Source organism: Apteryx mantelli, chromosome 15, assembly GCF_036417845.1.
Source record: "Apteryx mantelli isolate bAptMan1 chromosome 15, bAptMan1.hap1, whole genome shotgun sequence".
In the NCBI taxonomy this organism is placed as follows: Eukaryota; Metazoa; Chordata; class Aves; order Apterygiformes; family Apterygidae; genus Apteryx; species Apteryx mantelli.
Window position 1 is genome coordinate 4,039,498 of NC_089992.1, and position 27,357 is coordinate 4,066,854.

General features: G+C 59.1%; 1 protein-coding gene across 1 annotated transcript in view; it reads left to right on the plus strand.

Moving 5' to 3' along the window:
• The first annotated feature begins 4,575 nt into the window (after positions 1-4,575).
• PCSK6 (proprotein convertase subtilisin/kexin type 6) overlaps positions 4,576-27,357 on the plus strand; it is a 53,784-nt gene continuing 31,002 nt past the window's right edge. The window contains exons 1-8 of the mRNA XM_067305787.1: positions 4,576-4,664; positions 5,266-5,533; positions 14,170-14,274; positions 16,891-17,001; positions 17,367-17,510; positions 18,359-18,435; positions 19,153-19,241; positions 23,851-24,023. Coding sequence (XP_067161888.1) covers positions 4,576-4,664; positions 5,266-5,533; positions 14,170-14,274; positions 16,891-17,001; positions 17,367-17,510; positions 18,359-18,435; positions 19,153-19,241; positions 23,851-24,023 — 1,056 coding nt within the window. The remainder of the gene's footprint in view (positions 4,665-5,265; positions 5,534-14,169; positions 14,275-16,890; positions 17,002-17,366; positions 17,511-18,358; positions 18,436-19,152; positions 19,242-23,850; positions 24,024-27,357) is intronic.

Sequence of the window (27,357 nt, forward strand, 5' to 3'; positions counted from 1 at the left end):
GGCGCAGGAGCTGGCCGGGGTGGGACGGGGACGTCTGTGCTCCTCCGCCTCCGTCGCACGTGAGCGCCGCTGCCGGGCGAGGAGCTCGGGGAGGGACGGCGGCCGGGCCGCGCGGGGCGAGGGGGCCGCTTTCCAGCGAGGATTTCCAGACAGGATTACAGCCTCTTCCCCAGGGTTTTATTTGCGTTATTTGCCCGCGGCGGCCAGCTCCTGCTCTGGGGAAGCGCGTCCTGGTTGAGGACTCCGGAAGCGCCTGCTTTGAACGGAGCCGTAAAGCCAAAAGCTTCACCCACGGGAAGCCCACGAGCGCCGGGCGGACGCGTGGGCAACGGGAGCCACGTTTTGGGTTCGTTCCCCCCGGAAGAGTTGCAGTGTCGGAAAAAAGGCGTTTTTGTGGGGAGGGTCGGCGCGGTGGGGCTGTCGGCGGGGTCGTTTCCTTCCGCCCGGCGGCAAACGAGGCTGTTCTGCAGCAGCCGGTTACTCGGATATCGCTTAAGAACAGCTCGATTTCTGCGTAACTGGGCAGTAACTGGGCAAAGCCTTCAAGGAGCGGCAGCCCCGCGCCGCGTCCTGCGCAGCACGCGGAGCCCGGCCAGCGTTCGACTTCTCTTTTGTTAATTTTTTTCCCCCGCTCTAAAAACATTAATTTGCCGCTCGATGTCGAGATTTCCGTCGGACATCTCGTTCCGATCAGAAGCATCATTACGCTTGACGAGGCTTAATAAGCGGCTCGGGGAGCGAGGCCGGGCTGGCGCCTCTCCCGCCGTCTCCTCCGGGGCCGCCGCTCTTTCCTATCGGAGCTCGATGCGCGTTTCCGGGTGACTAATCCGCATGGGCGCGGGGCTCCGCCTGTAGTTAAGCTAATTCAGAGCCCGTCCGGGGGCCTTTTCCACCCGGGAGCAGTTTTTATCGCTGGCTGAGCTGCGTTTCTTAGGGAAGGCGAGAAACCCGCCCGGGGCCCGGCGGTGAGAGCGGCCCGGCGCCCAGGTGGAGCTGCTTCGCCGCGGCCGCGCTGCAGCCCCGCGAGCAGCCCGGGCGCCGCTTCGGGAACGCAGATACTCGTTATCACATTTATTGTGTTGCTCCGGAGCTGCCACGGATGGACACGGGGATTTTTTTCCGAAGCGTTTTGCAGCAGTCGAAGAGCTGCAGGTCGATACACAACCCCCGGGGCTGCACCGGCTGCCGGTTGCTTCGCCGTCAGCACGGATTCAGCCGGCGACATCCGTTCTCCCCGGGTTGGCCCAAACAGGGGGTATTTTACATCCCTAAACAGCTGCTTTTTGGGGACAGGTGGGTCATAGCAAGCTTTATTTTTCGGGAAACAGCCAGAGTATTTTGCAAGGGAGACTTTCCAAGGATGCTCCCCACACCCCTTTCAGGAAATACCGCGCAACGCTCCTCACGGCCGCGCCAACTTTTTTTTTTTTAATTGGCATGACTGATAGGCTGGGCCAGGACACGCCGTGTTTTCTCTTGGCTGTCGGGGTTTTATTTTGAAATCGCTGTTGTTTCGATCTGTGCATCCCTCTGCCCCTGGGCTGCTGCCTCCTGGCTCTCCTGGCACAGCCGGCCGGGCTCCCGGTGCCTCCCGCTCCGGTGGAACAGCATGTGCCGGGCCAAGGAGCGGGATAGCAGCCTGGGACAAGCGGGAACATCCTGTGCCAGCCTCAGCGGGATCCTACCCGGCACAAAGCGAAGGAATCGCTTCCGATTTGCCCCAGCCACCAGCCCCTCGCGCGCTGCAGGGTTTTAGAGCCGAAGCGCCAGGATATTTCCTTGGGTCCGGCCGGGTGAAAATGTCTGGTTTTGTTCTCTTCTTTCAATTCAAGACCAGACAGTTGGGTTTTTCCCTCCGGTTTGTCAGTGTTTTCCTCCTCGAGGGCCGGGCGCGCGGGACCGTCCAGCCCCCGGAGCGACCTTTAGCGGCTGAGCTTCGGGGCGCCGAAAATTGTTTCTAAACTTCCAGATCCATCTTCTGGATATTTTTACAGGCCTGAATCCGTAGTGGGCTTTTTCTTTTTATTTCTCATTACCGGCAGCATGACATTTTGACTAGGCTGGGAAATTTTCTTTCCGGCTATACCAGTTTCTGACGATCAAGATTTAATCTTTCCGCGGGGCATGGAGATAGTGAACGCGCCGGCGAGAAAACGCTGCGGATTTCTCTCGTGTCCCAGAAAACCGGGCCGGGAGGAGCCGGCTCGACCCCCCCAGGCCGGCGCTGCCGGAGCCCCGCTGGGCGGACGCCGGGACTCCCGCGCTCCAAACGGAGCGGCTCGGCACCGCGCGGGCTCCGGCGGGTGTTTCGGCGCCGTCCCGAATTAGCGGCGCGTCCTGAATTCCCAGCCCGGGAGGAAGAGGAAAGAACGGAGCCGTACCGAAAAATGGCAGGTTTCTGCTGCTTTATTTGCGCCGCAGTTTCTTTTCCTCCGCTCTCCCCTTCTGATGTTGTCTGGAAAAGAGCCACCAAGGATTGGTTTCGAAATAAATAGCTTTTAAATTGCCTTCTCCCCTAGTCTTTCAGCTCTAGCTTTCTAAAGCTAAAATATTAGCTATATGCTGAGCTTATTGCCGTGTGGGCAGTGAGCGTGCTTGAAACGTGCTGTGATTATAACTGTATTTCACGGGCAGATATAAAATTGGCAGGATTATCGTAAATAATTGTTATTTGGAAGGATTCGAACGTTACCGCTCGGGCAGCCCCTCTCTTTCAACGGCGCGTTTGCAGCGTTTGCCGTGGCCGCGATTTCCCTTTACCCGCCTGGCTCACGAACGTTATCGCTGCCTGCGCTTCACGGCGATTCTCCGGCTTGGAAATAGCCACGGAGAACGAGTTCAAACGGAGCCTCCGTCTCCGTGCGGGTTCATTGCAAAACACGCCGGGCCCAGAGCCCGGTTTCACTTCCGTGCCTGCTAAATCCCGGGTTGCGTCGCTGGGAGCGCCGAAGCCGCCCTTCGGAGCCGGGCGGGCGGCTGAGCGCTTCGCTTCACGTCATTTATAGCAAAACGTTGGTTTTCTTCCACCTGAACGCAGGCGCCTTTTCCCTTCGCACGACGCTAGGGAGGCTTTTTCCCACCCTCGCCTCTCTCCGGGTTTGTCTGAGGCACCGGCAGGGGACGGCGTCCGGCCGCGGGGCTCGCCGCCGGACCCCGACAGCGCGGGGCGCGCTCCTCCAGGTGAGTTTTCGGAAAGGCGCGAGCCTGGGCATCGCCGCTTTACAGCGGGCGCCGCCGCCCGGACGCCGCTGTCGCACCGAGGCGTCGATAAAACAGCCCGGAAAACACGCGGAGGGGCCGGCGGCCGCTGCCGGCTCGGCGTGGCTTTGCGCCCCGCGCCCAGGGATGCGCAAGCGGAAATCGCGGCAGTGCCGGGCCTGGCGCTGGCCTCCCTCCCGGCCGGTGCTCCCCTCCGCTCCGACCTGCACCTCCGGGGACGGAGAGCTGCGTTTCCCCAGGCGATCCGCTTTCCGGCTCCGCTGTCCTTGACGTTAGAAAGCTTTTCCGGCTGCTGAAACCTAAATCTTCCCTGCCGCAGCTGGAGCCCGTTCGTCCCCGACTGGCCACAGCAGCAATATTTATTCTTTTCTTTGCACCAGTTTCCTGCATCTGGGAGACTTGCGCCTCCTCCGACTTCCTTGCGGGCTCCGCAAGGCCGAAGGGGCAGGATTTAATCTCTGTCCACCTTTCCCGCTCTGCTCCCGCTCTTCCCGATGCGTCTTTCTCGACGCATGTGTCGCATAGGCGTCACCCCATCCAGCGGCCCGGCTTAGGCGGCCGCTCGCCTTGGTGAACCGAGGTCTGTAAAACAGACGGGAGGCAAGGAGTGAGTTTTCAGCGTGCTCGCTAACGAGCCCAGCCGCAGGGACCTGCCGCCGCCACCCCCGGGATCACCCCCGGGATCGCCCCCGGCAGCTGTTTCCGCTGGGGCCGGTTTGCAGCAGGCGGAGCCGGCGATGAAGCCCCGCTTTGCCCGCGGCAGTAAATTGCCCCGTCACCGGTGCCCACGTAACACGCTCCGTCTGCACGGCCCCGTGCTTGTTTTTTACATTTAGAAGAATATTCCTAGGGGCTGCCCGAGCTTCCCCGGGGGAAAGGGGCTGGATTTCAGCGCTGCGAGTCCCGACATCCGTCGTGCTGCTTTTATTCCCCGGCTGCGGGGGCTTTGCGGACGCCACCCAGCAGCGGCGCCGCGAAGGGCTTCCTGCGTTTGCAGGCCGGCTCCGGCGGCGGCCAAAGTTCGCGGGAGCCGTCTGTTTGCTCTGCTGGACTTTTGCACCAGGCTGGCGTTCGCCGCGACCCAGCACGTCGGCGGGACGCCGGCAGGACGCCCGCTGCCCCCCCGGCGGCCTCGCTGCCCCCCGGGGGAAGGGGGGTGCCTGGAAGAATCCGGGGGGATGCAGGTGGGATGCCTAGAGGGATGCAGGCAGGATACCTGGGAGGATGCAGGTGGGATGCAGGGGACACCCAAGGGGACACAGGGGGGACGCTGGGGCAGAGCGGTGCGGGGTGCCGGGGGCAGTGCCGGGGGGATGTGAGGGCTGCCGCGGGGGCAGTGCCAAGGGTGCAGGCGGGATGCCTAGCAGGTGGCAGGGGGGACACCGGGAGGATCCCTGGGAGCCAGTGCTGGGGGGCCTGTGCCAGAGGATGCCTGGAGGACACAGGTGGGAGGCCAGGGGGATGCCCAGGGATGCAGGCGGGATGCTGGGGGATTCCGGGGGATGCCAGGGGTTGCTGGGGGATGCCAGGAGGATGCCAGGGATGCCCAGGGATGCCAGCAGGATGCCGGCAGGATGCCGGGGGGATGCCAGTGGCATGCAGGTGGGATGCCGGGGGATGCCCAGGGATGCAGGTGGGATGCTGGGGAATGCTAGGGGCTGCCGGGGGGCTGCCGGGGGATGCAGGCAGGATGCCAGGGAATGCCGGGGGATGCAGGCAGGATGCCGGGGGATGCCGGGGAATGCCGGCGGCTGCCGGGGGCTGCTGGGGGACGCCGGCAGGATGCCAGGGGGATGCCAGTGGGATGCAGGTGGGATGCCAGGGAATGCCGGGGGATGCAGGCAGGATGCCGGGGGCTGCCGGGGGCTGCCGGGGGCTGCAGGCAGGATGCCGGGGGGAGCGGCGCGGGATGCCGGGCGGCCGGGCCCCGCCGCTGCCGCCGGGCCGGACCCTCCCCGCCGCCTCCGCCTGCCCCCCGGAGCATCCCCCCGCCTCCGCCCGGGCTCCGGGGCCGCTTTAAAAGGCGAAGCTCCCCCCTCCGCCCAGCCTCGGCACAGCAGAGCCGCCGGGCCAGCAGCGCGCACCATGCCCGCCGCAGCCGGGAAGGGCAGCGGCGCCGGCGCCGGGCCCCCCCCCCCGCGCCCCCCCGCCCGCCTGCCTCTGCCTGCTGCCGCTGGCCCTGGCCGCCGCCGCCGGGGCGGCCGCGCAGCCCCCCCGCGCCCTCTACACCAACCACTGGGCCGTGCGGCTGCGGGGGGGCCCCGCCGAGGCCGCCCGCCTCGCCGCCGCTTACGGATACCTCAACCTGGGGCAGGTAAGAGCCCCGGCTCCTCCGCCCCCCCCCCCCCGGCTCCTCCGCCCCCCCCCCCGGCTCCTCCGCCCCCCCCCCCCCGGCTCCTCCGCCCCCCCCCCCGGCTCCTCCGCCCCCCCCCCCCCGGCTCCTCCGCCCCCCCCCCGGCCCGGCGGGGAAGTTGGCGCCCGGCGGGGCCGGACCGGCCCGGGGGCTGCCGGGGCCCCGCTCCGAGGGTGCCGCCGCCGTCGGGGCTCCGGGGGTCGCGGGCTGCCGGCGCTGCAGAGGTGCCCGGGGCTGCCGGGACCGCGGAGCTGCCGGCCGTGCTGGGGCTGCAGTGCGGGACCCCCGGCGGCTCCCCGGACCGCGACCCGGTGCGATCCTCCGGTATCTCCCCGGTCCCGGCACTCCAGTGCGAGACCCGAGAGATACCAGGGGGGTCGCGCCGGGGGTCCCGGGACCGCGGAGCTGCCGGGGGTCCCGCGACCGGAGAGATACCAGGGGGGTCGCACCGGGGGTCGCGGGACCGGGGAGCTGCCGGGAGTCCCAGGACCGGGGAGATATCAGGGGATCGCACCGGGGGTCCCGGGCCCGGGGAATTGCCGGGGGTCGCACCGGGGGTCCCGGGCCCGGGGAGCTGCCGGGGCTCCCGCGACCCGAGAGATACCAGGGGAGTCGCACCGGGTCCCGGGACCGGGGTCTCGCCGGGGGTCCCGCGACCGGGGAGATATCAGGGGGGTCGGACCGGGGGTCCCGGTCCCGGGGTGCTGCCGGGGGTCGCACCGGGGTCCCGGGCCCGAGGAGCTGCCGGGGGTCTCGCCCCGCGGTGCCGGTCCCGGGGTGCTGCCGGGGGCCGCAGCGGCGGAGCCGGAGCGCGGTGACTTGCGCAGAGCGATTTCGTGCCGGGGCGGCGGGCGGGGAGGGAGGGGGGGCCCCGGCCCCGGCCCCCCCCTGGCCCCGGTCTCTGCTCCGGCCCCGGCGCCGCTCCGCGCCCGGTCTCCGCGTCCCGCCGCTTCCCGGCCAGGGCTGGGAAAGCGCCGGGCGCCCCGTCCCGGCGGGGTTTTCTTCTCGCCATAAAGCCCGCATTGACACGGGCAGCGGCTGCTGGTTTTGCACGAGTAATTCCCATCCCTGGAAAGTTACATTTGTGGATTTAGCAAACTTTGGACTCTCTGGCCCCGGTTTATCTCAGATCTCGGGAACACAAGGAACTTTTGGTTTTAATCCCCTGAAGCGCATTTATGGCTTAAAGGCGACTTTCATCACGGCAGCTCCTTTTCCTCTGGGCTTTTTTTCATCTTTTCTGTAAGTGCTCCAGATGTGGATTGGTGTCCTCAAAGTTTCCTCCGGAGTTTATTGCGTCTCTTCTCCTCCTCCAGCCCGGCTGTTCTGCCTGTTCGCAGCCGGGTGCTTTTCTGGCTGGGTGGCACTGCAATTTGTCTTGCTGCAGAAGGTGTCTCCTGCGCTGCAAATTATAACCTCACTTTAATTATACTTAAAAATAGGGTTGAAACGTAAAGTGGCAGGGTGCTGTGTAAACAAATTCAGACGGGGAGGCTGGATCAGGGACAGAGTCTCCTGCACTGGTGTCTGCCGTCCCGCAGCAGATGCTCTGCCTGAATCCCACCCTCCTGTTTGCAGTCCCCTCACCTGCCGTGCTCTTCTCTAACCCCCGCGAGGAGCGAATCGGTTATATTATCCAAATGCTTCTCTCGTAAGGCCAGAAGAATGGGCCCTTGCATGCTATGTAGCATAATTAAAGGGCTTCTGTGTTTATCCCTGTTCAGCTGGAGAATATCTTGATTTAAACTCTCCCACTCTCCAGCCTTTGGTAAATACGTTCCTTTCTTCCCGTTTGCATTTATCTAGTGGTAGCTCCTGGTTCTGGGTTTTGCTGTGTCTTTGCCTGCTGGAGTTTCTGCTCCCCTTTGGGTACACTCTGTCCGTGATAGCCGTCTGCTGGGTGCACTGGTCACCCTGGGTTTCTTGAGCTTTTCCTGATGATGCCGAAGGCGTTTGGCCTGTGGATGGGATGAGACCACTGGTAAATCCTTTCCTCCATCCGGGGCTTCCCCCAAGGCCCTTTTCCAGGGTACAGCGTACGAGCAGGCTGAAGACCAGAAGAAATATTTCTGTGGTTGCATCAGGGTGTTCCTGGCTCCCGTCTAGCCCATGAATGCTGGAGTGGGAACATGTGCACCTCCGTGTGGCTTCCCAGGCCCTCAGCTGTTCTCGAGACTCGTCCTTGAACTCTTCTGCCTTCTCCCTCAGCATGAGCCCCTGCACCAACCAGGTGATTCCCACAGTGGGGCCTCCAGTGCCAAATCCAGAGAAACTGCTTTTCCACCCACACAGCGTGTGCATTCATGGATGACACTTGCCTCTTAGATAATGTCATCGCACTTGAGGCCACTGCTGCCCGCGGTGGTGCCGCAGCGATCCTGGACGCTGGACTTCACCCCCGGTTGTGGCCACGCGTGTCCTCCAGCAGCCCAGATCCGCAGTGGGGACTCCTGCCAGCGACAGGGACTCCTGCCAGTGACAGCCGCTTCCCAAGAGCGAGTAATGCCCTAGCGGCAAGCGGCATCAGATGCAAAACGAAGCGGCGGTGCAGGCTGCTCGGAAGGGCTGCCCTAAGGGGTGCCTCTGTTTGGCCGTGTCTGAGCACCGCTCCCTGAGATTTTCCCGTGAGAAACCTTGCTCCTGATGGACCCTAGATGGAAAAGGCCCATTTTCCTGCTTTGTTATTCTGCTGCGCTGTGCTGGAAGCCCATTGCACAGGGCTCCTCGCAAGCCCGGCAGGACGGGCAGACGGATGCCCGCAAGCTTGGAACGCCGCCTTGGGAGAAAGCATCGCTTGGCCAGACGAGGTGGAGGTAGAGCTGGACCTGGGCGGGAGGTGGCTCCTTCCCAGCCTGCAGGGCAAGGTGGGGGGCAGCAGGAAGGTGCTGATTTGAAGCTGTACCCGAGGGTGAGAAGAGGTGGTGAGGGCTGGTGTTCTGCTGGAGACAGCAGAAGATGTTTGGGTGGAGATAAGTCGCTGGTGCCTAAGGTGGCAAGGGAGAAGGAGGGGTGAAGGCTGCAAAGACAGTCCGCGTCGTTCCCTCGGGGAAAGGGAGGCTGCAAAGGCAGGGAAGCCCTGCGGTGGCTCTTGGTGACCTGCTTTCCTACAGAAAGCCATCCCTCGCCTCTCCTCAGCGCTCCTGGCGAGGCGAGGGCTCTGCCGCCCCGCGGAGGAGCGTTACTGGATGTGGGGACCTCCCCGAAATGGCTGAGGAGACCAGCAACACCCCACTTTCAAAGGGTGTCAGCCCTTGTGTAAGAGGGAGTCTCCAGAGAGAAGAAGGGTTTCTGCCAACCATCTCCGGGCTAAATGGCTTTCCCGAATCAGGGGAGCAGGAAAGTCTGGTGTGTGGTCGGCCGTGGGGCTTGATCCCCTATCTCGGGGAGCCTCGGACGCCTCGCGTTGATCAGTCCTTGGCCAGGGTGGAGCTGGCAGCACGAACCACACTCAGACACGGAGGAAAACAGTCAAACCAGCCTGTCTGGGTCTTGGCCTGGCGCGGCCCTGGCTCCGGCCACCACCGTGGGCTCCCTGGGCTGGCCCTGCTCTGCCGGTGGGATCTCGACCCACCTGCTGCACAGGCTTGCCGTCGGTCAGGGAAACCGCTGCGGGAAGGAGAGCCATTCGTGCCAGCTGGGGGTCTGAAGTGGTTTTAATGACCAAAGCTGTGTGCGCAGGGAGCTGCCAGAGCTGGGTCTCCAGATGTTCTCCTCGCCCAACGCGAGGGTCTGAGCCAGAACATCCTTAAACCCTTCATGGGAAGGGCAGAGCGACATTTCATTTGGGGAATAATTTGCATGAAGAGCTAATTTGACTTTTATTTAAGCGAAGCAAGTAATTAAACAAAGATAAAACACACCCCAAATGCTTGCTCGCTCTTAACCGCCGAGGCTTTGTTAGCCGTGATATATGGCAGCAAGCTGGGACAGGCCCTCGCGAAGGTGCTGCACGGGGCGTATGGCGCTGCTGCCCTGGAGCAGCTCTTCTCCCACGGTCCCAGGGACGGCTGTGCCCACAGCGTCACGCCAGCAAACCCGCCCTTCGCCTGTTAAAGTCGCGCAAAAATCTTTCCTTGTTCGGTGCACAATGGAGTAAACTTTGAAGGACCTCGCAAATGGGCCTGGTTCCACAGTCTTGGCAGAACGCATCTGGCTACGGCAGGATGTGTTCTGGGCTGAGACTGGAGCTTCCCTGCCTTCCTCCGTGCTGGAGCAGGGGGGTCCTCTCTGGAGAGCAGTGGCCTCCAGCTCTGGGTTAGGTCCTCCCTGGACCCAACTGAGAGGTTCAGGCATTGCTGGGGTCATCGTCCCTGCCACCCAGCGCAGGTACGGGGCGACCCTCCCGTCTGCTCCGGCAGGAACTCCCCGCCAGCCCGACGCCGCTCTTGGAAAGGCGACCCGTGCGGGAGCAGTTGCGTTTTGCAGTAATGGACCGGTTTTGACGAGGCGCCTGAGGCTCCTCGTTTCGATGCGGAGGGAAGGACCTGGCTCGGAGGCTCCGACCAGCTCCGGTGCTGGCCTCGGCGGCGTGCCGCTCCCAAAAGCACCCGGACACGTTACCAGCTCCTCTGCGGCGTCTTGTTAGCTACAAGCGATCTCCAACCTGTCGGAAATACTAATAGCTGTCAGCGAGCGCAGCGCTGACAGGCAGGTCACCACGGCTCGTCTCCTGCTTGGAACGAGGCAGGAGACCGAAGCGTTGCTGCCGGGTAATCTCTGCGGGGCTGCTGCTGCTTGCAGCGTGATTGACAGGTGATTGACAGGTGATTGACAGGCGCCTCAGCGATGTGGCCCTTCAGAGAGAGGAGCAAACGGGGGAGCGGGGAAGGAGGCCGGGAGGTGGCCAAAACCCCAGTGCTGGTCCAGGGACCATGCTGCTGGGTGAACGCCAGGTTGTCTTCCCCTTCCTGCTGTTAGCTGTGCGTGCGTGGTGATCTAGATGAGATAAATCCTATTGCTTGTTAAGGCTGCCAAGAACTGTGTTTGTAGAGTAATTCAGGCTGGAAGGGACCTCCGGAGGTCTCTGGTCCAAACTTTAAGTTAAGTCAGGGTGCTCAGAGCCTTGACCAGCTGAGGTTTGAATATCTCCAAGGATGGAGATCCCACCGCCTCTCCTGGCCGGTGTGTGACCACCCTACCTGAAAACTTCTTTTATTTATATCTAATTAGGATTTCTCTTGCTGTAACTTGCCTGGCACTGCTCATCCTTTGGGCCTGGATGCGTTGTGTCTATAACCCACCTGTCAGGCAGATGGAGACAACCACAGGATTCCCTCACCCCCCCTTTGCCTCCCCTTCTCCAGCTGAGCAAACCCGGCTGTCCCTGCCTCTCCTTGCCCGTGGTGTGCTCCAGGGCCTGACCCCGACCTTCCTCGCGTGGCGGGAGCGAGGAAGAGGAGGGCAGGCCTGGCCCGCGGGCAGCGAGTCCAGTTGAACGTGCCAGCGGGCGATGCACAGGCAAGGCGAGCTTGCGAGCCGCCGCCGTGCTAAACCCAGCAGCCTTGATGTTGTTCTTGGTGAATTACCAACTTTCTTGTGAATTCTCAAAATCGACCTTTTGCTGTCAAGTCCCTTTCCAGAAATGAGCCCAAACCAGTCATGCACATGCCTGTTCATGGGAAGGGTATTGATCCTTGAGGCCAGAACTGCAGAGACCCGATACTCGCCTCCACCCCCGTGGATCCCCGTGGCCTCCTGGACGGTGCGATGGTGGGGTGCGCGGGGTTCTCCTCCACCCGGGTCCCGCCAAAGGTGGGGAATAGCTCCTTCGGCCTCGAAATGTTCCTCGTTTTGGAGGACAGAATTGGCAGGCGCGGGTTTCCATGGAAACGGAGCCGTCAATACCCTTAGCGTAATAATGACGGCATTGCACGGCGAGAAGCACTTTCTCATTGCTTCTAACTTGCTGCGCACGCAAACAAACGGAGCTCGGCAGCACCGGCTTCGCACCAGGGCTTATTTGCCACAATTAAAAAAAACAAAAACAAAAAACTTCAGCTCATTTTTGTTGAAGTACAGGTTCGCGTTGCCTCAAAAAAAATCTCAATTCCCTTGAAATTTCTGCCGCAGCCCAAAACCATCAATCGATCGGGAAAATTAAAATCGACCCTTGTTTAAATGAGAACCTCCCCTGCACGTTCTTGGCAGCAGTTAGATGCCAAAAAAGTCAAGATCAATAGTGGTGCGGAGCAGCGCCCTTGCTCGGGGGGGAAGGAACGAGCGTTTCTAGCTGGCTTCCAAAATGAACGCGAGTCCCTTGACCTGGATGGGGAGCTAGGTCCTCGCCGGGGAGCGTGGTGCCTGGCACCGCGATGCGGCCGTGCCATACGGCATGGCACAACAAGCAGGTAAAATGGTGTTCCCGTGCCGATGAAATGGCGAAGAGGCCACCTCTTGCACCGGGGACCACCTGTGTCTGCTTTGGCGATGTTCATGTGGTGTCCTGGAACCAGGTGGTGATATCTGCTGAAGTTCAGGTGGGTGGGCTTTATAACCGGGCTTTGTGGCAACCTCCAACGTATCCCTTGCTGCTGGAAGAGGTGCTTTCAGCGTGGCTGGCCTCCTTTGGGCACGCTAGGAGAAGGATCGGCTTGTTCACGTAGGTCGTCTGGAAGGATCAACCTTTTCGTAAGGTCATGTTGCATTTTTCTTTGACTCTTCTGCCCTCCCTTGGATTTTCCAACACCCTCTTCAAAGTGTGGGCGTAGGACCACTGGCAGCGTTTTGGCTTCAGTCTCACGGATGCCATATAGAGAAATAAACATGATTCCGTTGTTTCTCCAATATTTCCATCTGCAAGGATCGTATTCGCTCCTGTTGCCACAGCTGCTGTGCTGGAGCCCGCGTTGAGTTAATTGTCCTCTTTGATCTCGGGGCGGAGGACAGCAAATACTTTCTTTATCAGCTTTTTAGATGAAAATTGCATTTTTAAATTCTTCTGCTTAGAATAATTTAAGGTTGAAGGGGGAAATCTGGAGGTCATCTGGTCCAAGCTCCTGCTCAGAACAGGGCAAATGTTCGAGTTGGATCCAGCTGGCAAAGGTTTTTCTTTTTCCTTTAACAAATCCCACGAGGAAAGTACTTTTCAGAAGAGTGCTGTGCTTGATTTGGGATGGCTCAGTCCGTGCTTTCCGTGTTCGCCTTCCAGCAGGTCTGCTCCACGTTCCTAGCTGCTGGGACGCAGATTTCTCTACTTTCTGGCTTACTCTGGAAAATATTCGAGTTACCTGTCTGTCTTCGCTCTTTTGGGAGGTGTATAAATTCCTCATCTCATGGCTCTTTAGAGTTGTCTGAGGCAGAAATCATAAACCGGTCAGCAAAATTCAGATGAAGCAACATTTCTTTTCTGCGCTCTCCACAGCTTGGCAAATCCTAATAAGTGGCCCAGGAGCGAGACCCGCGGGGACGCGAGCAAGCCGGGCCGGGCTCGTCCCCGGCTCTCGCGGGACCCCAGGGGAGACTAGACGGGTTGCGGCCGCCTCCTTCCGTGTCTTGGAGGAGGCGCGCGGAGGAGAGCGGTTGTTAACGGCAGAGGAATAGCTGAAATACCGAATATTGCAAAACAGGATGCTTTGCCCCTGCCTGCCTCTGTTAAGCAACTCCGCTGGACGCGGGGCTGCTCTGGCTCGCGCTCCGTGCCCGGTGCCAGGGGGTCGGCGCGGCAGCCGAGACGCGGATGCTCTCCGTGCCGCTGGCGCTAAGCAGTCCCCGGGCGCGGGCTCTCTTCCCCCAGCCTGCCGCTGGTTTGCGATGTGCGGCCGCTTTGCATTTATTTCTGTTAATACCCCGCAAAAGGCACAACGTACGCTCCTTAGCGCGTGGTGGCGAACGGAAGCGTTTCTTCAGCTGGCGCTTGTTTATAGATTGTGATTCTGTTAAAATGAGTGCCGGAGGGAACAGGGATTAGAATAAAATGAATGTTATAAACCTGCAAAATGTGGACTGTGAAACAGCAGATAACGAAGCCAAACTGCACGGTATAAAGAATCTGCATTTGCAGTCAAAGTGAGAGCGAGGAGCAGAGGCCCCGTGCAAGCTTTTTCTAAAGTTTGGGGATATTCAAGCCTCTCTCCGCTTTCTCAAGAATGAATGAATTTAAGGAAAGGCTCTTAGAAGCCAACTGCAGAGGCAGATGCAGATTGCAGCCAGCAACCGCTTTGCATATCGATGCTAAAGAATATGCACAGCTATTCCATAACGGGGCGGGGGGGGGAAAGGGGGGGGGAGAAGTGCTCAAGCCCATTTGAGTGGAAACAAGTCACAAAAGCTGCACGAACTGCAGGCAAAACCAGTACGTAAAACGACATGCTGGCATCAAAGGCAGCGCAAAACTAATTAAATATTTAACGCACTCGAAAGAGGCCCCGGCGAAGCTGGAGGTATTAAGTATGATAAATATGTAAATAAGCATAATCTGCCCGGCTTGCTCCAACAAACCGCTTGCCCCCCGCCGTTGTGGCCGGTTTTGGAGGGGGAGCGGGATGGAAAAGGAGCCGTGTCCGCCGGGAGGCCGGAGCGCCGCGGTCGGCAGCGCCCGCGTTGGGGCGGCAGCCGTGGGGAAGCCGCTCTCCCGCCTCTCTCTTGTCCTCTTCCCGCAGATCGGGAACCTGGAGAACTACTACCACTTCCACCACGGCAGGACCTTCAAGCGCTCGACGCTGAGCAGCCGGGGGCCGCACAGCTTCCTCCGCATGGACCCCCAGGTACGGCGGCGAGCCGAGCACCTCCTCCGCCTGCCCCCGGCGCGCCGCTTTTCGGCTGCTGAGGCCGGGGGCAGCCGGGCGGGAGAGGTTCCCGCGGCCGTGGGAACAGCCGGCATGGGGCTGCGGGCTCCGGGCGCTGCTCCGAAGCCGTGCCGGTGCCCGGGTTGCGATTGCAGCATGCTGCCCTTTGCGTGCACGGGGTGACTCACTGGACGCGGGGCTGTTTATCAGCGAGGGAAAACACTTACGAGTGACTAAACGCTAACATCTGCCTGAAAGACGGGGAAAGAAAAGGGGGAAAAAGCTTTGCGGGAGAGAAACGCCGCCGTACGCGAGGGGCGTTGATCCAGTTGCCATAACATTTGCTGTCTCAATGGTTGCTATGTATGAAATCTTTGGCAATAGCGGTGCGTTGCTTTTTCCTCGAGCAAGCATCCGAAGGGATTTTTCCTTGCAGCTGAACTGACAAAAGTAATGGGGAGGGGGGGGATAATAAATTAAAAAAAAACCCAAAGTCGGAGCAAACGGGAGCTGTTGGAGCACTGCTGGGGGCGGCGGGGAAACGCTGCAGCTTTGCCCCATCTCCCCCCCCAAACCTTGGGCTCTGACGGAAGGGAGCAGGGGAGCAGGGTTGCATGTGCGGGGAGGGGGACGGAGCGGGTTTGGGGGAAATCGGTGCTGAAAAGGGCGCTGTGATAACGGCGCCCGGTGGCAAGAGGCGCGCTGGGGCGGCTCCTTCTTCGCCTGGGCTCTGATTAAAGCCGTTCCCCCTCGGGGAAGCGTACAGGCATTGGCGCGAATCATGGATTCAGATCCGCAGGTGAAATGCCTCCATTTAAATGGGTCTAGTTATAATGCAGGCTCAATCAATTGGCTTCTAGTCTGTTAACGTTTGCCTCGCCTTGCCCTGTGGACTGCGAGTTAGCGCGTTCGGCTCTGGTTCTCCTAAGTCCTTAGTTATCACCCTGAGTTCAAGACTTGCTGGCGTGGGCCGTCTCTTCCCCCTTCCCATTCACAAATGATTTTGGAGGTGTCTTGGCATTTTGAATGGCGCCTAATTAGAATGTGTAACGCAAAAAAAAAAAGAAATTACTGCAAGGCGCAGTGAAACACGACATCTCGAGCTGGACGAGCAAAGATGGAAACAAATACTGCAGAAGAACCAGCGAATTCAATTGTTTGCAGATGTTTTGAGCTCCGTGTTTTCCAGGGGGCTGCTGCTTCCAGCGCGGTTATTTATGGACTCGCTCTGCAGCAAGAGACGCCGGTGCGAGGGCCGGTTCCCCGCAGGCACCGGCGAAAGCACCGTGGCGGAGGAGGCAGCCGGCGAGTGCCAAGCCGAAACCGAAGCGGGTTCGGTGGCCGCTGCCCCGGACACGGCGCTGCTCCGTGGGGAGAGCGCGCGGGAGTCCCCTGTTGCTCTGCTCCACTTTTCCCTGCAAAACAGCAGCGCTTTGGGATTTTTTTTTTGGGTGTGAACCGCCAATTCCCAGAGCCACTGAAAATGGAAATGCCGCTCCAGAGGACGACACGGGCCCAAGTCCCTGTGGCTACCCGCCATGGGGAAAAACCGTAACGCTTAAACCGTTCCCGCCGTGCTTTATGAGGAACACATGCTGCGGCCGTCTGCTTCGTCGTGGCTCTCCGTTCGCAGTGCTGCGGGCCCGCTCAATGTTGCTTTTCTGGAATTGCCGGGAATTTGCATCCTTCTCTTGAACGATTTATTTATTTAATTTTTTAATTTTTTTTTAAACTTATTTATTACTGCCCTAGATGGCTGGATCCGTACATCATCCTCCGAGTGAGAAAATGCGGCAGCACCAGGGGGAAAGTGCCTCCTTGTAGGCAGTTGTAGCAGTTTGGGCCACTTCCAGCAGCAAAATATTTTTATTTTTTTTTTCCCCCCTCCTTTTTAATTTCCGAGCAGCTTCTTTGCCCCGTGAATGCCCGACCGGCGTCAGCTGGGCTTTTGCGACGTGATGGCTCCCGTTCCCTGGAGCGACCCGGCTGCGGCAGATGCTGGGGCCGCTCCGCGTGCCAGCAGCGCTCGCTGGGCAAAAATCCCTTTCTAAACCCACGTAGTTAAACTGCCGGTTTAACTGTGCCCGCACCAGACTTTGCTCTCGGATCCCGGCTCGTAGGCGCTGAGGTTGGGCCGCTGAGGAGTGTGTTTAAAATAGAGGCGTCCCTACAGGGCACCGCTTCCAAAGGCGCCTCCGCGGAAAGCGCTGGGCACGGACCGAACGGCGAAAACCAGCTCGGATCTATGTCCCGGAGCCTGGGATCCTGCGGGGCTGCTCGACCACGGAGTTGCGTTTTTGCTTCCAACAGTTAAATCCTTTTTTGCATTAACAGAGCAACATGCTGTTATCAGCAAAGGTAATATGGAAACGAATTTTTCTACGAAATAGGTATTTTTAACATTTCAAAAATTTTTTTATATAAAAAAATATATATATTTTTTAAACCAAGCGAGGCAAAACGGGTTCCGTCTGCAGCGGGGCCGAAGCGCGCGGTGGCGGCGCGAGGTCGGGAGGGTGCGGGCGGCGGGGCTGAGCGCGGCGCCTGCACCGAGCTGCGCCGGGGGCCGTGCTCAGCGCCGCGGCCCCCTCGCAGGTGGAGTGGCTGCAGCAGCAGGAGGTGAAGCGCCGGGTGAAGAGGCTCGTTCGGGGCGACCCCCAGCCGCTGCCCTTCAACGACCCCGTGTGGCCTAACATGTGGTACCTGGTGAGTCCCCCCGCCTCGCTCTGCAGTATTTTCTTCCCCCCTCCCTGCACCCCCACTTTGGCTCATCGATTTGCATTTGGCAGGAAAATCCGTTTAAAATTAAGCGCAGAAAGCAAACGAGCTCTTTGTAGCCAAAATTGGAGAACCCGCAGCATTAGAAATAGGAATGAACAATAGCAAGGTAGCGTTGCCCGGATTAACTGCAATTTTTTGATCGACGGCGTGAAGTTATAACAAATCTGCAAGCTATACGGCGCGGGAACGTGCTCCCAGCCCCAGCGGCCGTGCTGAGCAGAGATGGGGGAAATTTGGGCTCCGGGGTCGCAGCACTGGCGTAGTTTGTGCTCTGCCGTTTCCGCCCGCAGCACTGCGGCGATAAGAACAGTCGCTGCCGGTCGGAAATGAATGTCCTCGCGGCCTGGCAACGGGGCTACACGGGCAAGAACGTGGTGGTCACCATTCTGGATGACGGCATCGAGCGGAACCACCCCGACCTCCTGCAGAACTACGTGAGTGGAAAGGAGCTGGCGCGGCTTCCGCGGCGGCTTCGGGGTTTGGGTATCATCGGCCGCGAAACGCGGCGGCCGCCGTGGAGCAGACGGCAGCGGGGGCTTGTTCTCGCGGCTGAGTTCGTTTCTGACGGGTTTCACCATACGCACGGGGCTTTGCTGGCCTCATTCAGACCGGGTGCTGTCCGGGAGCCCAACGCGCCGCTGCCGCCGCCGGGGACACGAGGCTCCTTCCAGATCCCAGCTCTGCTTTTTGGCTCGGGAGCTGCAGATCCGCTTCCCAGCCCGCGACGTGCTCGGGGTTGCAGCACAAAACCCGCGTTTGTCTTGAGCAAAGGGTCGGAAACTAAGTGAAAAATGCCATTTGCTGCCAAAGCGCCCGCCCGCCCGCCCGACCTCGAGCCCGGAGCGCTCGTCGGTGCTAATACAGCGTCTCCTCCGGCTTCGAGGCTTTGCAATTTAAGCCTTTCGTTTTACTCGTAGCGGAAGCGCTTCGTAGCCCACCCCCTCCTCCATCCCCTGAAAGGCGTAATTGCAAAAGCAGAAAATATTGAACCGTGCTCCTTCCGGAGGCGTCTTGTCAGCGGCGAGGCAGCGATTTTAATATCCGAGAAGGAGCGCGGTGTCTAAGCGGAGCACGGGAGAGCGTCGGGGCGCCCGGCGCGTGTCCCAGTGCCCGGCGGGCTCCAAGGGACGCAGCAAGGCTCCCTCCAGGTAACGTCCCGGGGCCCCGTCGCGCAGGGTGGCAGCTCCACCGGGCGAAGCAGGACCACGCGCTTGGGGATGTAGCACGGGACGGCGCTGTACAAATAAGTCGCGTGTAGCTAACGGAGGACAAATGCTTTCAGGACCCTCTGGCGAGCTACGACGTCAACGGGAACGACCACGACCCAACGCCGCGCTACGACGCCAGCAACGAGAACAAGTAGGTTGCACGCGTCGCGGCGAGCCCGGTGCTCGCGCCGCCGGGCGCTTCTGCCCTTCCCGGCCCTGCCAGAACGATAGTTCGGTCATCCCCGAGGGCTGGGTTAATCGGGTGGGAAGTATTAATACTTGAATCGGGATTTCAAAGGTGGGAAAAGTGGAGCAGAGGGAGAATGAGCGGTTCCCACGGCGGCGGCGCGAGGCACCCGGGGTCGGAGCCCCGCTCTCCGGAGGCAGCCTTGGGGTTTGAACCTTGCCCAGGGCTGGTTAATCCGCCCGAGTCCTGCTGGCGGTAGCAAGCGTTGCACGGCAAAATCGCCCAGCAGCGTCTGGAAACGCGCCCGCCGGTCCGACCGCGCGGACCAAAAGCTGTTTTGGAGCCGACCTTGCACAAGTTCTCCTAGCGATGCTAATCCTCTGAGTGCATCCCTGCGTTAGCCCGTGAGACGTTAAAACTTGGACGCGCTTTCAGCACTTCAGCTGAAGCAGGGCTTCCACATGGCAGCGTTTTGGAAAGGAAACCTGCATGCAAGGAGTAATTTGCTTTGCTAATAATTTCCTCCGTTCCCCTGGCTGCCGCTGCAGGTTTGGGGTAAAGGGCTTTCCCGCTCTCGCGGCACAGCCTGCCCCATTTCCGAGCTCCCCAGAGGGGCCGGGACACGGCAGCCGGGGGCGTCCTCGGCCGGGCGGCGCCTGCCCATCGGGTTTTCCCTTGCAGACACGGCACCCGCTGCGCCGGGGAAGTGGCGGCGGCGGCGAACAACTCGTATTGCGTCGTGGGCATCGCGTACAACGCGCGCATCGGAGGTAAGGCTGCCGCGCGGCTCCGGCGCGCGCCCCTCGCCGCTCCCTGCTAGGTGCTGCGGTGGCCCCCGCCGTACCCCCCCCGGTGCCGCAGGCCTCGCTTGCTCGAAAGCGGCTCCTTAGGGAAAGAGGGAGCCCGGGGAGGGTTTTGGGGAGGGCACACGGTGCCCAGCGGGCACGGGAAAGGCACTGCCTGGGCGTGAGAAACCCTGCGGCTGCATATTTTGGGGGGGAAACCTTGAAGTTGGGTCTCCCCTGGCCTGGGTCGCTCCGTCCCCGTGAGGGTAGTGAATGCACGTGTGTCTCCCGCTCTCCGAGGGATGCCGACAGCACCAACATTGAGGCGGTTTTGCCTGAATCTGGTGCAGAAGAGAAGCTCGTAGTTGCCCGGGGTGGGGTGTCCGCGTGGGGCAGCCCAGGTCGGCGGCAGCACTGGCGGTGGCAGCCTCCTGCTTCCGAGCCGCGGTTGCCCATGAGGTTAATGCCTGCCGAATGAGTCTTGGGGGGGAGGGGGGATTTGGGGCGGCCCCGGATACTCTCGTGGAGGACGGCAGTGGCGCGTGCCACGTTTGGCGCCAGCCCCTGTAACGGCTTGCGTTTTCCACCCGGGAACGCGCACGTGGGTGCAAAGCGGGCACCGAGCCCTTCCTTACTACGTTGCAGCGAGGCCCCGGCCCGCCGCACTGCTGCAGTCCAAGTCGTACAGTGCGGGAGGGGGGAGCAAATTAATCTTTAGCACTAAATTGGCTTGCTGATGCTAATTAGAACCGGAAAGCTCATTTGCATTAGGGTAGCCTTTAATGGGTTCGGACGCAGTGTGTGCTAAAGGAGCGGTTTAAGCTAGCGACTGATTTAACCAGGCTGGAGTTTTCCCGCGGCGGCGGGGAGGAAGGGGGTGCCAGGGAAGCTGGGGGAGCGAGCTGAGTCGTCTGCGCAGCAAACGGGGCGTAACTGAGCCTGGAATCGCTCTGTGTGTGACAGACTATCTTTGCTCCTAGCTGCCTGCTTAAGCCGTAGGAAATGTCACATGTAGAGCAGCTGGGCTTATGTTTGCTGGGTATTTTAGCGCTCAGCAGGGTAGAACAGGAGAGGAGCATTTCCTAAAGGGGTCTGCGGCCCCTTGCACTGTTGCCTCCCGGAGCAAGGACTCAAGCACCTGGATTTGGCTCTTAATTTGCAGTCTTTTCTGCAATGCAAGGAGGAAACCTCTTTCTTCAGTGCTGCAGCTCTGTGCTGCCGTTGGCTGGCGCGGGGGGACGGGTCTCAGGGGCTGGCGGAGGCTGAGATTTACCCAGCCAGGGCCAGCCTTGGCAGGGCACACCGCGCTGGAAGCCAGTTGTGGCGGGGATGCCAAGGAGCGCGGGGTGCACACAGGGAGCCCCGCACCCGGAGAAGGGCCTTCGGAGCCATCCTCGCCATGGGCAAAGACAGCAGCGAAGGAAATCACTGCGGGAGGGCGAATAGGGGCGCTGGCAGGGGCTGGGTGAGAGCTGCGGCACGTCCCTCTTCACCCTGTCCCCTGCTCCCTCGTGCACGTGGGGTGACTTATGCCGCTTAGCTTATTCCTATAATAAGCTGTTCCACTATATTAAGGCTTCGCCCAATTGCCTTGACTCGTCCAGAGTCTTTTTTGCTTGCAAACCAGCTCCGAGTGCAAACCAAGCTGCAGCAAAGGCGGGTTGCAGGGTGCCGGGCAGAAGCGAGGCTCTTGGCTTTGCTCCACTCGGGGGGATTTAAGCGGTTTTGCCTCCTGCGGGATCAGGCCCTGGCGTTCGCGTTCCTTTTCAAGCCAATCCTCTACAACGGCCACAGAGACAAGCGCTGCTTGTCGACTTTAAAGCAGCCTGTGGTTCCCGTTTTAATTTGATTTCTTTAATGAGAGCCTCGACACGTGTGTGCGCCGGGGAGGTGGGAACCCGGTGTCGAGTGAAACAATAAAACATGACAGACAGCTGGAGGTTGTGGGTTTTAGACAACTTAAAAGGGGGGGAAAAAAGTCTCTAACCATATCAAGTTTGTGATTGTGGAGGAAAATGTGCTCCAGCCTCAGTGAAAGTGATTTTTAGATGGATTATGCAAATAAAGCAGCGATTAATGAGCAAAAGTTGTTGGGGAAGCCTATTCGTCACACTCAAAAAGCTACCATCTAATTTCACTTGCTGCTCTTCATTGCTCTTGCATTGCTTTTCATTTGCTCTAGGCAAAATACATTACTGTTCAATAAACAAAAAGCGGTTCTGCCATACCACCTTCTCCTTTTCCCCTTTTCTCTAATGCTCACTTCTGAGGCCTTTATTGCTTACTGCATGGAAAATAGCTGATTTATTCCTCAGCCGGCCTCCCCTCTCGCTTCTTGCCCCCTCTTTTATTTACCCTCAGTCTCCTCACTCCACAGATGGCTCCATGGCGCCCGCCGTGCCGGGGCCACCCTCCCCGTGCCCGGCCGCTGTGCGAGCATTTCCCTCCGGGCGAGTTTTTCCAGGCCGGCACCGCATTCTCTTGGCTTTCCTCTTGGCACGGATAACGTGCAGGGTGGAGCAGTCTCCGAAGGCTGTTTGTCCACCCAGGATATATTGCAGGGTGATCAGGACCGAGTATCAGGAATTAGTTTGTTCTTGCTGATTAATGCACCCATGTTTAGCAAGCCCCAAAATAATCTCCTGGCTGTTTTTGCTTGCTCCGCTACGGCCAAGCGCGGCTCTGACACCAGCTTCTGTCCTTTCGCTTGTGCCCCTCAGCTTTTCTAGCAAACATGACAAAGAAAGGAAGTTTTTGTGAACTGCTCTGCTCCCTCATTTTTTATTTGTAAGCTTGTTTTTGGCTGGTAGGGGACAGCGTCAGAAAAATATATTTGAGTTGACTGTTGTCCAGAGCACAGCTGCAACTGTAATTAAATCTGTCTGCATTTGTTTTCTTAAGAAAAATACATGTGGAAGGGGAAATGCATTTTTATAAACAAGAGTCTCACTGGCTGACAAAATAAGGCACCAGAATTTCCGGCACTACCTTTCCTGCAAAGGCCATTTCTCAGCATGGCAGGACTGGACTCACTTACCGTCACAGGAGGAGGCATGTTTGACATGGTTCCCCCACTGTTAGTGCTGTATCAACAGTCTTGGAAATGGCGCTTTCCATTTCTTAATATCTGCTGATCTTTCTGCTCCCCCCGTAACCTGGCTTCTTGGTGCTCTAAATCCCTTCTCACTGGGTGCCCCCTCTCCATTGCCAGTGGGACGGTGATGGTGTTACGTGCACCAGGTCCTTGCACAAACCAGCCTGCCACTAGCCTTTGCAGCTGATTAAATCAGCACTTTCCAACCCCCCCCCCCGTCTTCCTGGTGGGAATTTGCTTCCTGGTGGGAATTCATGCGGGGCCAGGGCTGGGGCGGGGGGGAAGCTGCATGGCCATGTAACCTGCCCTGCTCCGAGTTTGCACAGCTGCAGCGATTCACCCCGCTAACGTGCTCCCTTCCGTCCGGCGAGGAGCGATGACGGAGGGCTCGATGTTTCGCCACCCAGACCGCTTCACCCGCTTTATTGTGGCAATCGGAGCATCGCGATTTCCAGCTCGTGGGAAGTGGATCCCCCTCGGGCACCGCCGCTTGCCTGCGGCCGAGGCTGGCGGGGCTGCAGTGATCGGGCTGCAAACCGCTTGGGCGTCCTCCCGGGTTTTGCATGGTGTGCTGAGGTCTGCCCTGCTCCGCTCTGAGCTCAAGGTATCCATGCGGTTTTTCGTGCAGTTATAAACTCGGGCTTCTGCATTTTTTTCTCCTGCAAGAGATGAGATAGGGTGAAGGTTTCACAGGCAACAGGGTTGCCTGAACACCTGGTTGGGATCCTGAATCCGAAGTCGGCAGTGCAAGTCTCCACCTGGGGCTTCTCCTGCCTCCAAAAAAGTGTATGTTGAGCACAGTGGGAGCCACTCACGGGCTGGCTGGCCCCTGCACCGGGGTGGCTCTTCCTGCCGCAGGGGATGGCACGCGTGTCGGTCCGTGTCAGCGCGGGCGGGCAGTGACAAACCGCCGTGTCCGTCCCCGCTCACAGAGAACCGGGTTTCATCCTGCCACCACACGAGGTGACGGGCTCAAGCCCTGTGTCCCTGAACCCCAAAGACCGGGGAGGGTTGGTGAGTATTTGGGAAAGGGGCTAATATTTTCCAGACGTAGGAATTATTTGAATAATTAAAAAAAATCGGTTTTTAGCATGGGGAGTTTGCAGCCACGAAGCTTTCCGAGGGCGCGTAATCTCCCCCGGCGTGGCAGGTAGCCGCGGTGCGCAGGGCGATGGCGCGGGACGGGGGCGCGGGGCCCGTGCCTCTCTGCCGTCTGAATCCTCCTCGTGCGCCGGGACGCCCCCAGAGTCCCAAACGAAGCGTAATTTTAATTCCTCCCCATCACTTGCAATTAAATCGGAGCGAGAGGAAGGTTTCCGCAGTAGCGGCAGAGCGTCTCGCGGCACAGCTCGTTAGCGCGCGGCGGCATTGTTTTAAGGCGTTCGAGGCGGTCCGAGCCTTTGAGTTCCCTCTGCCGCTAACAAAAGGCCTTTGATTGCAATCCTTGCACTTTCATAAAAGCCATTAAGCCCCTAATGTCTGATGTTTTTGTGCTTTTAGGCATTCGTATGTTAGATGGCGATGTAACAGATGTTGTTGAAGCGAAGTCGCTTGGCATCAGACCCGATTACATTGACATTTACAGCGCAAGCTGGGGGCCAGATGATGATGGGAAGACAGTTGATGGACCTGGTCTATTGGCCAAGCAGGCTTTTGAGCATGGCATTAAAAAGGTGTGGAGAACAGAGCGCCCCGGGGACACGCGTTCCTCCCTCTGCTCCGTATGAGATCCCGGCCCCGGGGGCGAGCGTGCGGGGGCGCGCGAGGGAGCGCGAGGCCTGTGCCGGGGAGGCGGCCGGCCCTCGGTGGCGGGAGCGCGCGAGGGCGACGGGGAGCGGCGAAACCTGCCCTCGCGGGAGGTTAGCCCCCGTGTGGGCAGCGATAGTGGTGGACAGGAGCCCGGCCCCATGCTGGGGGCGGCCTGAAGGCCGAGGCGCCCGGCTCTGCCGAGCCGAGAAACCGAAAGCATTTCCAGCGGGACGACTTTGTTGCGGCTCCATAGTTAGGTCAGGCAGGGCCTTTCCCGCTCCTCCTCCTCCAGCCCTACCGAGCTCCCGCTGTCTCCTCACAGCAGCTCCGCCATCTTAAGCGTTTCCCCTTTTCCCGCCGGGAGGGAGCAGCCATTTTGTGGCCACGACCGGCCATTTTGTGGCCCGTGGCCGCTCCTCCTCCCCCAAGCGCGGCTGGGTCGGAGGCGGGATGGGCTCGGGGCCTCTCGTGGGCACTGCAAAAACTCACGTAACTGTTCTTTAAGCCCTCGGAGGCTGGGACCCGCCAAGCGGCTCCATCCAAAGCCGTGTGAGGGCTCTGGGCGGCAGCCGGCGCGCTGAGCCGTGCTTGACGGACGGCCGTTGCTCCCTTGGCAGCGTGCTCGGGGTGTCGTGTCCTTCCCACGCTTGTTTCTAGAAAGAGGCATTTTTAAAACGTGTCCAATACTGGCTTAAAAACACTGGCTAAGAGACCTTTCTGGGCGCTCTTGAGAAACTGTCCCCTCCACCGCTGCTGCTGCGGGTAAGTGACCGTCGCTGCTCTGGGCTTTTCCCGTCTGTTTCCTCTGGCGCGCGCTCCGATGGGTGCCGATGTTTGTGTCAGATTGTTCTGGCTGCCTCAAAGCCTCAAGCAGTGGTTCTGGGGGCTTGGGGTTGTTTTGTTTTGTTTTATTAAAAAAGTCAACGCGGCGGGGGGAAAACGTCCTCCCTGGGGAAGCGGGGCTGGGACACACTCCTGGGGACTTGCAGCACCTCTCGCTTGGGCAGCTTCGCTTCGGCTTTCCTTCTGGCAATTTCTTTCTCAAGAGGTTTTCTGGAAGGAGCTGGAAGCCAGGCGGGGAAATGTAGTTTAAAAAAAAAAAAAAAAAAACCAAATCTTTTTTTGGCAATAGCCCTCCTGGCAGGTTCGTCCTTACAACGTTGCCAGCATGCAGCCCCGCGCGGGGACAGACCTGGCCGCCAGCAGGAGCACGCCAGTGTCCCCATGATCACTGTGGTTACCAAAACAGTACTTTTTCTCTCTTTTTGCCCCTCTGCGCCCGAGGCCAGCATGGTGGGGACGGGCTCAGCGGCTGCTGTGCCGCGGGGGACAAAACCGGAGCTCGGAGCTGGGCAGCCGCGGGCTGGCGGTGGGATGCTGCCGAGGGGCCGCTGGGTCTGCACCGACGCCGGGTGGCCCCTGCCTGGCTTTCTTCCTCCGTTGAAACCAGCCGAGCCGTTACCTCTTTTTGCAAAACGCTTTGAGATTTTTAGGCTGGAAAGCAATGCATCGATGTTGAGGGTTGCTCCTGACCCAAGACTGCTCCAAAGGCTCTGCCTCCAGCCTTAATGTTATCTAAAAATAGGGTGGAGTGTTTTTCCCTCTATTTACTTAATTTCCTGCCTGGGGTAGTTAGTCTGAAGAGGAATTCATTGAAGTGCATGGGAGTTCACTCAATATAAATACACAGGAACAGGCTTCTTTTTAGACCTTTTTTTTCCCCCGTGTAGGAGCTGTAAGAGGGAGCAGGCTGCGACAGGGTATCCGCCCAGTGCCGACCCTCAGGCCTCCGTTTCAGGGAGCTTTTTCCAAATCGCAGAGCGAAGCCCACCAGCGGTGCCCCAGCAGGGTGATGCCTGACCCCTGAGTTCGCGTATGGCAGGTTTTCCTAGCAGTGTGCAGAGAGGGGGCCATTGGGTCCAGCTCGGGACGTGGCAATCAGCTGCAGCCCGGTGCATCACGGGGCAGCGGCGTGTATCCAGAGGATCCTCATGAGGGGCATCAGAGCATCAGACCGTCTGGACCCGGTGCATCGCGGGGTCCGTGTAGGAGGCACTCCCCTTTTGGCCCTGTGTTTCCCTCCCACCGCCTGCCTCCTGCTCAGCCCCCAGCGCCACCGGCATTTGTGGCACGCAGCACCCTGAGTGTGCAGCTCTGCATTGCCTGCTCCCTGTCTTTAAATAATGAGGAAAGCTGTAAGTGGAATGTTAGCTGTAACCTTTAGCCCAAGCAAACAGCTGTAACTAAGTTATAAATCCTTAAAATTGAGTTTTTAATGGAAACATTAAAATAACCTTTATCTGTTAGCAATAGGACTGCATCAGGGTGATTTATCTTCTTGTTATTTGCTCCTTCAGCCACACCTTATTAGTTCCTGAGCTAATGGGGTGATATTTATCCTGGGCTCTAATTGACTGTCATTAAGCAGGAACACAAGCCGATGGTGCCAAAGCAGTGCTGTGAAAATGGGGAGAATCCAACCCAGCCAATGTCAAATGGACGCTCCTCCAGGAGTGAGCTGCTTAGTCGTGAGCCTTGCCTGGGGGCAATTTCCAGTCATTTAAATGGTATCTGGATCAAATTTTATCGCAGTAAGAAGCCCACTGCCAGGATGGCATTGGCTTAGGAATGGTTTCAAATATAGAGGTTGGGTGTTTCATGTCTCCTTGCAGAAATTTTAGCAGTTACTTGTTTGAGAGCAAAGGGAAAGAGTGTTTCTTCCAGTTCAACCTCCAAGAGAGCTGCTATATTAGGTGATCTCTCATTCAGCTAGAAAACACTTTAGGTGTCAGATGTGTATTCTTTTAATGTCCTCTGGAGGAGGAAAATGCCATTTATGTGCCTGTTAGTGTCTTCATGCAACCATGCTGGGCTCCAAGAACCACTTTCCTCCCGTGCAACCCTGCTGGGCTCGGTAGGACACGGGGTTTAGGTCAGAACAAAACACATCCCTCAGCAGAGAGGAGTCACCCTCCAGCAGTGCTGTCTGCTTGCAGGGGGCTGGAAGGACCAGGTAACCTTGAGGCTTTCCTGGAGCACTTGGGATCGCAAAGCTCTAGGTGTGGGGTTGTAAGCCCCTTTTGGCTCTCCAGTATACTTATCTGCATCGAAATCACTGACAAATCTGTGCACACTTTTGGCAATTAAAGGCTGGTTCTAGATGATCTGATTAGTGCCTTGGGAATTCTTAGGTTGTCCATGATGAGGCTGGTCTTTTCCTGTTAGTAGATTGGTGGATTTTGCCATTTGAGAGTCGTT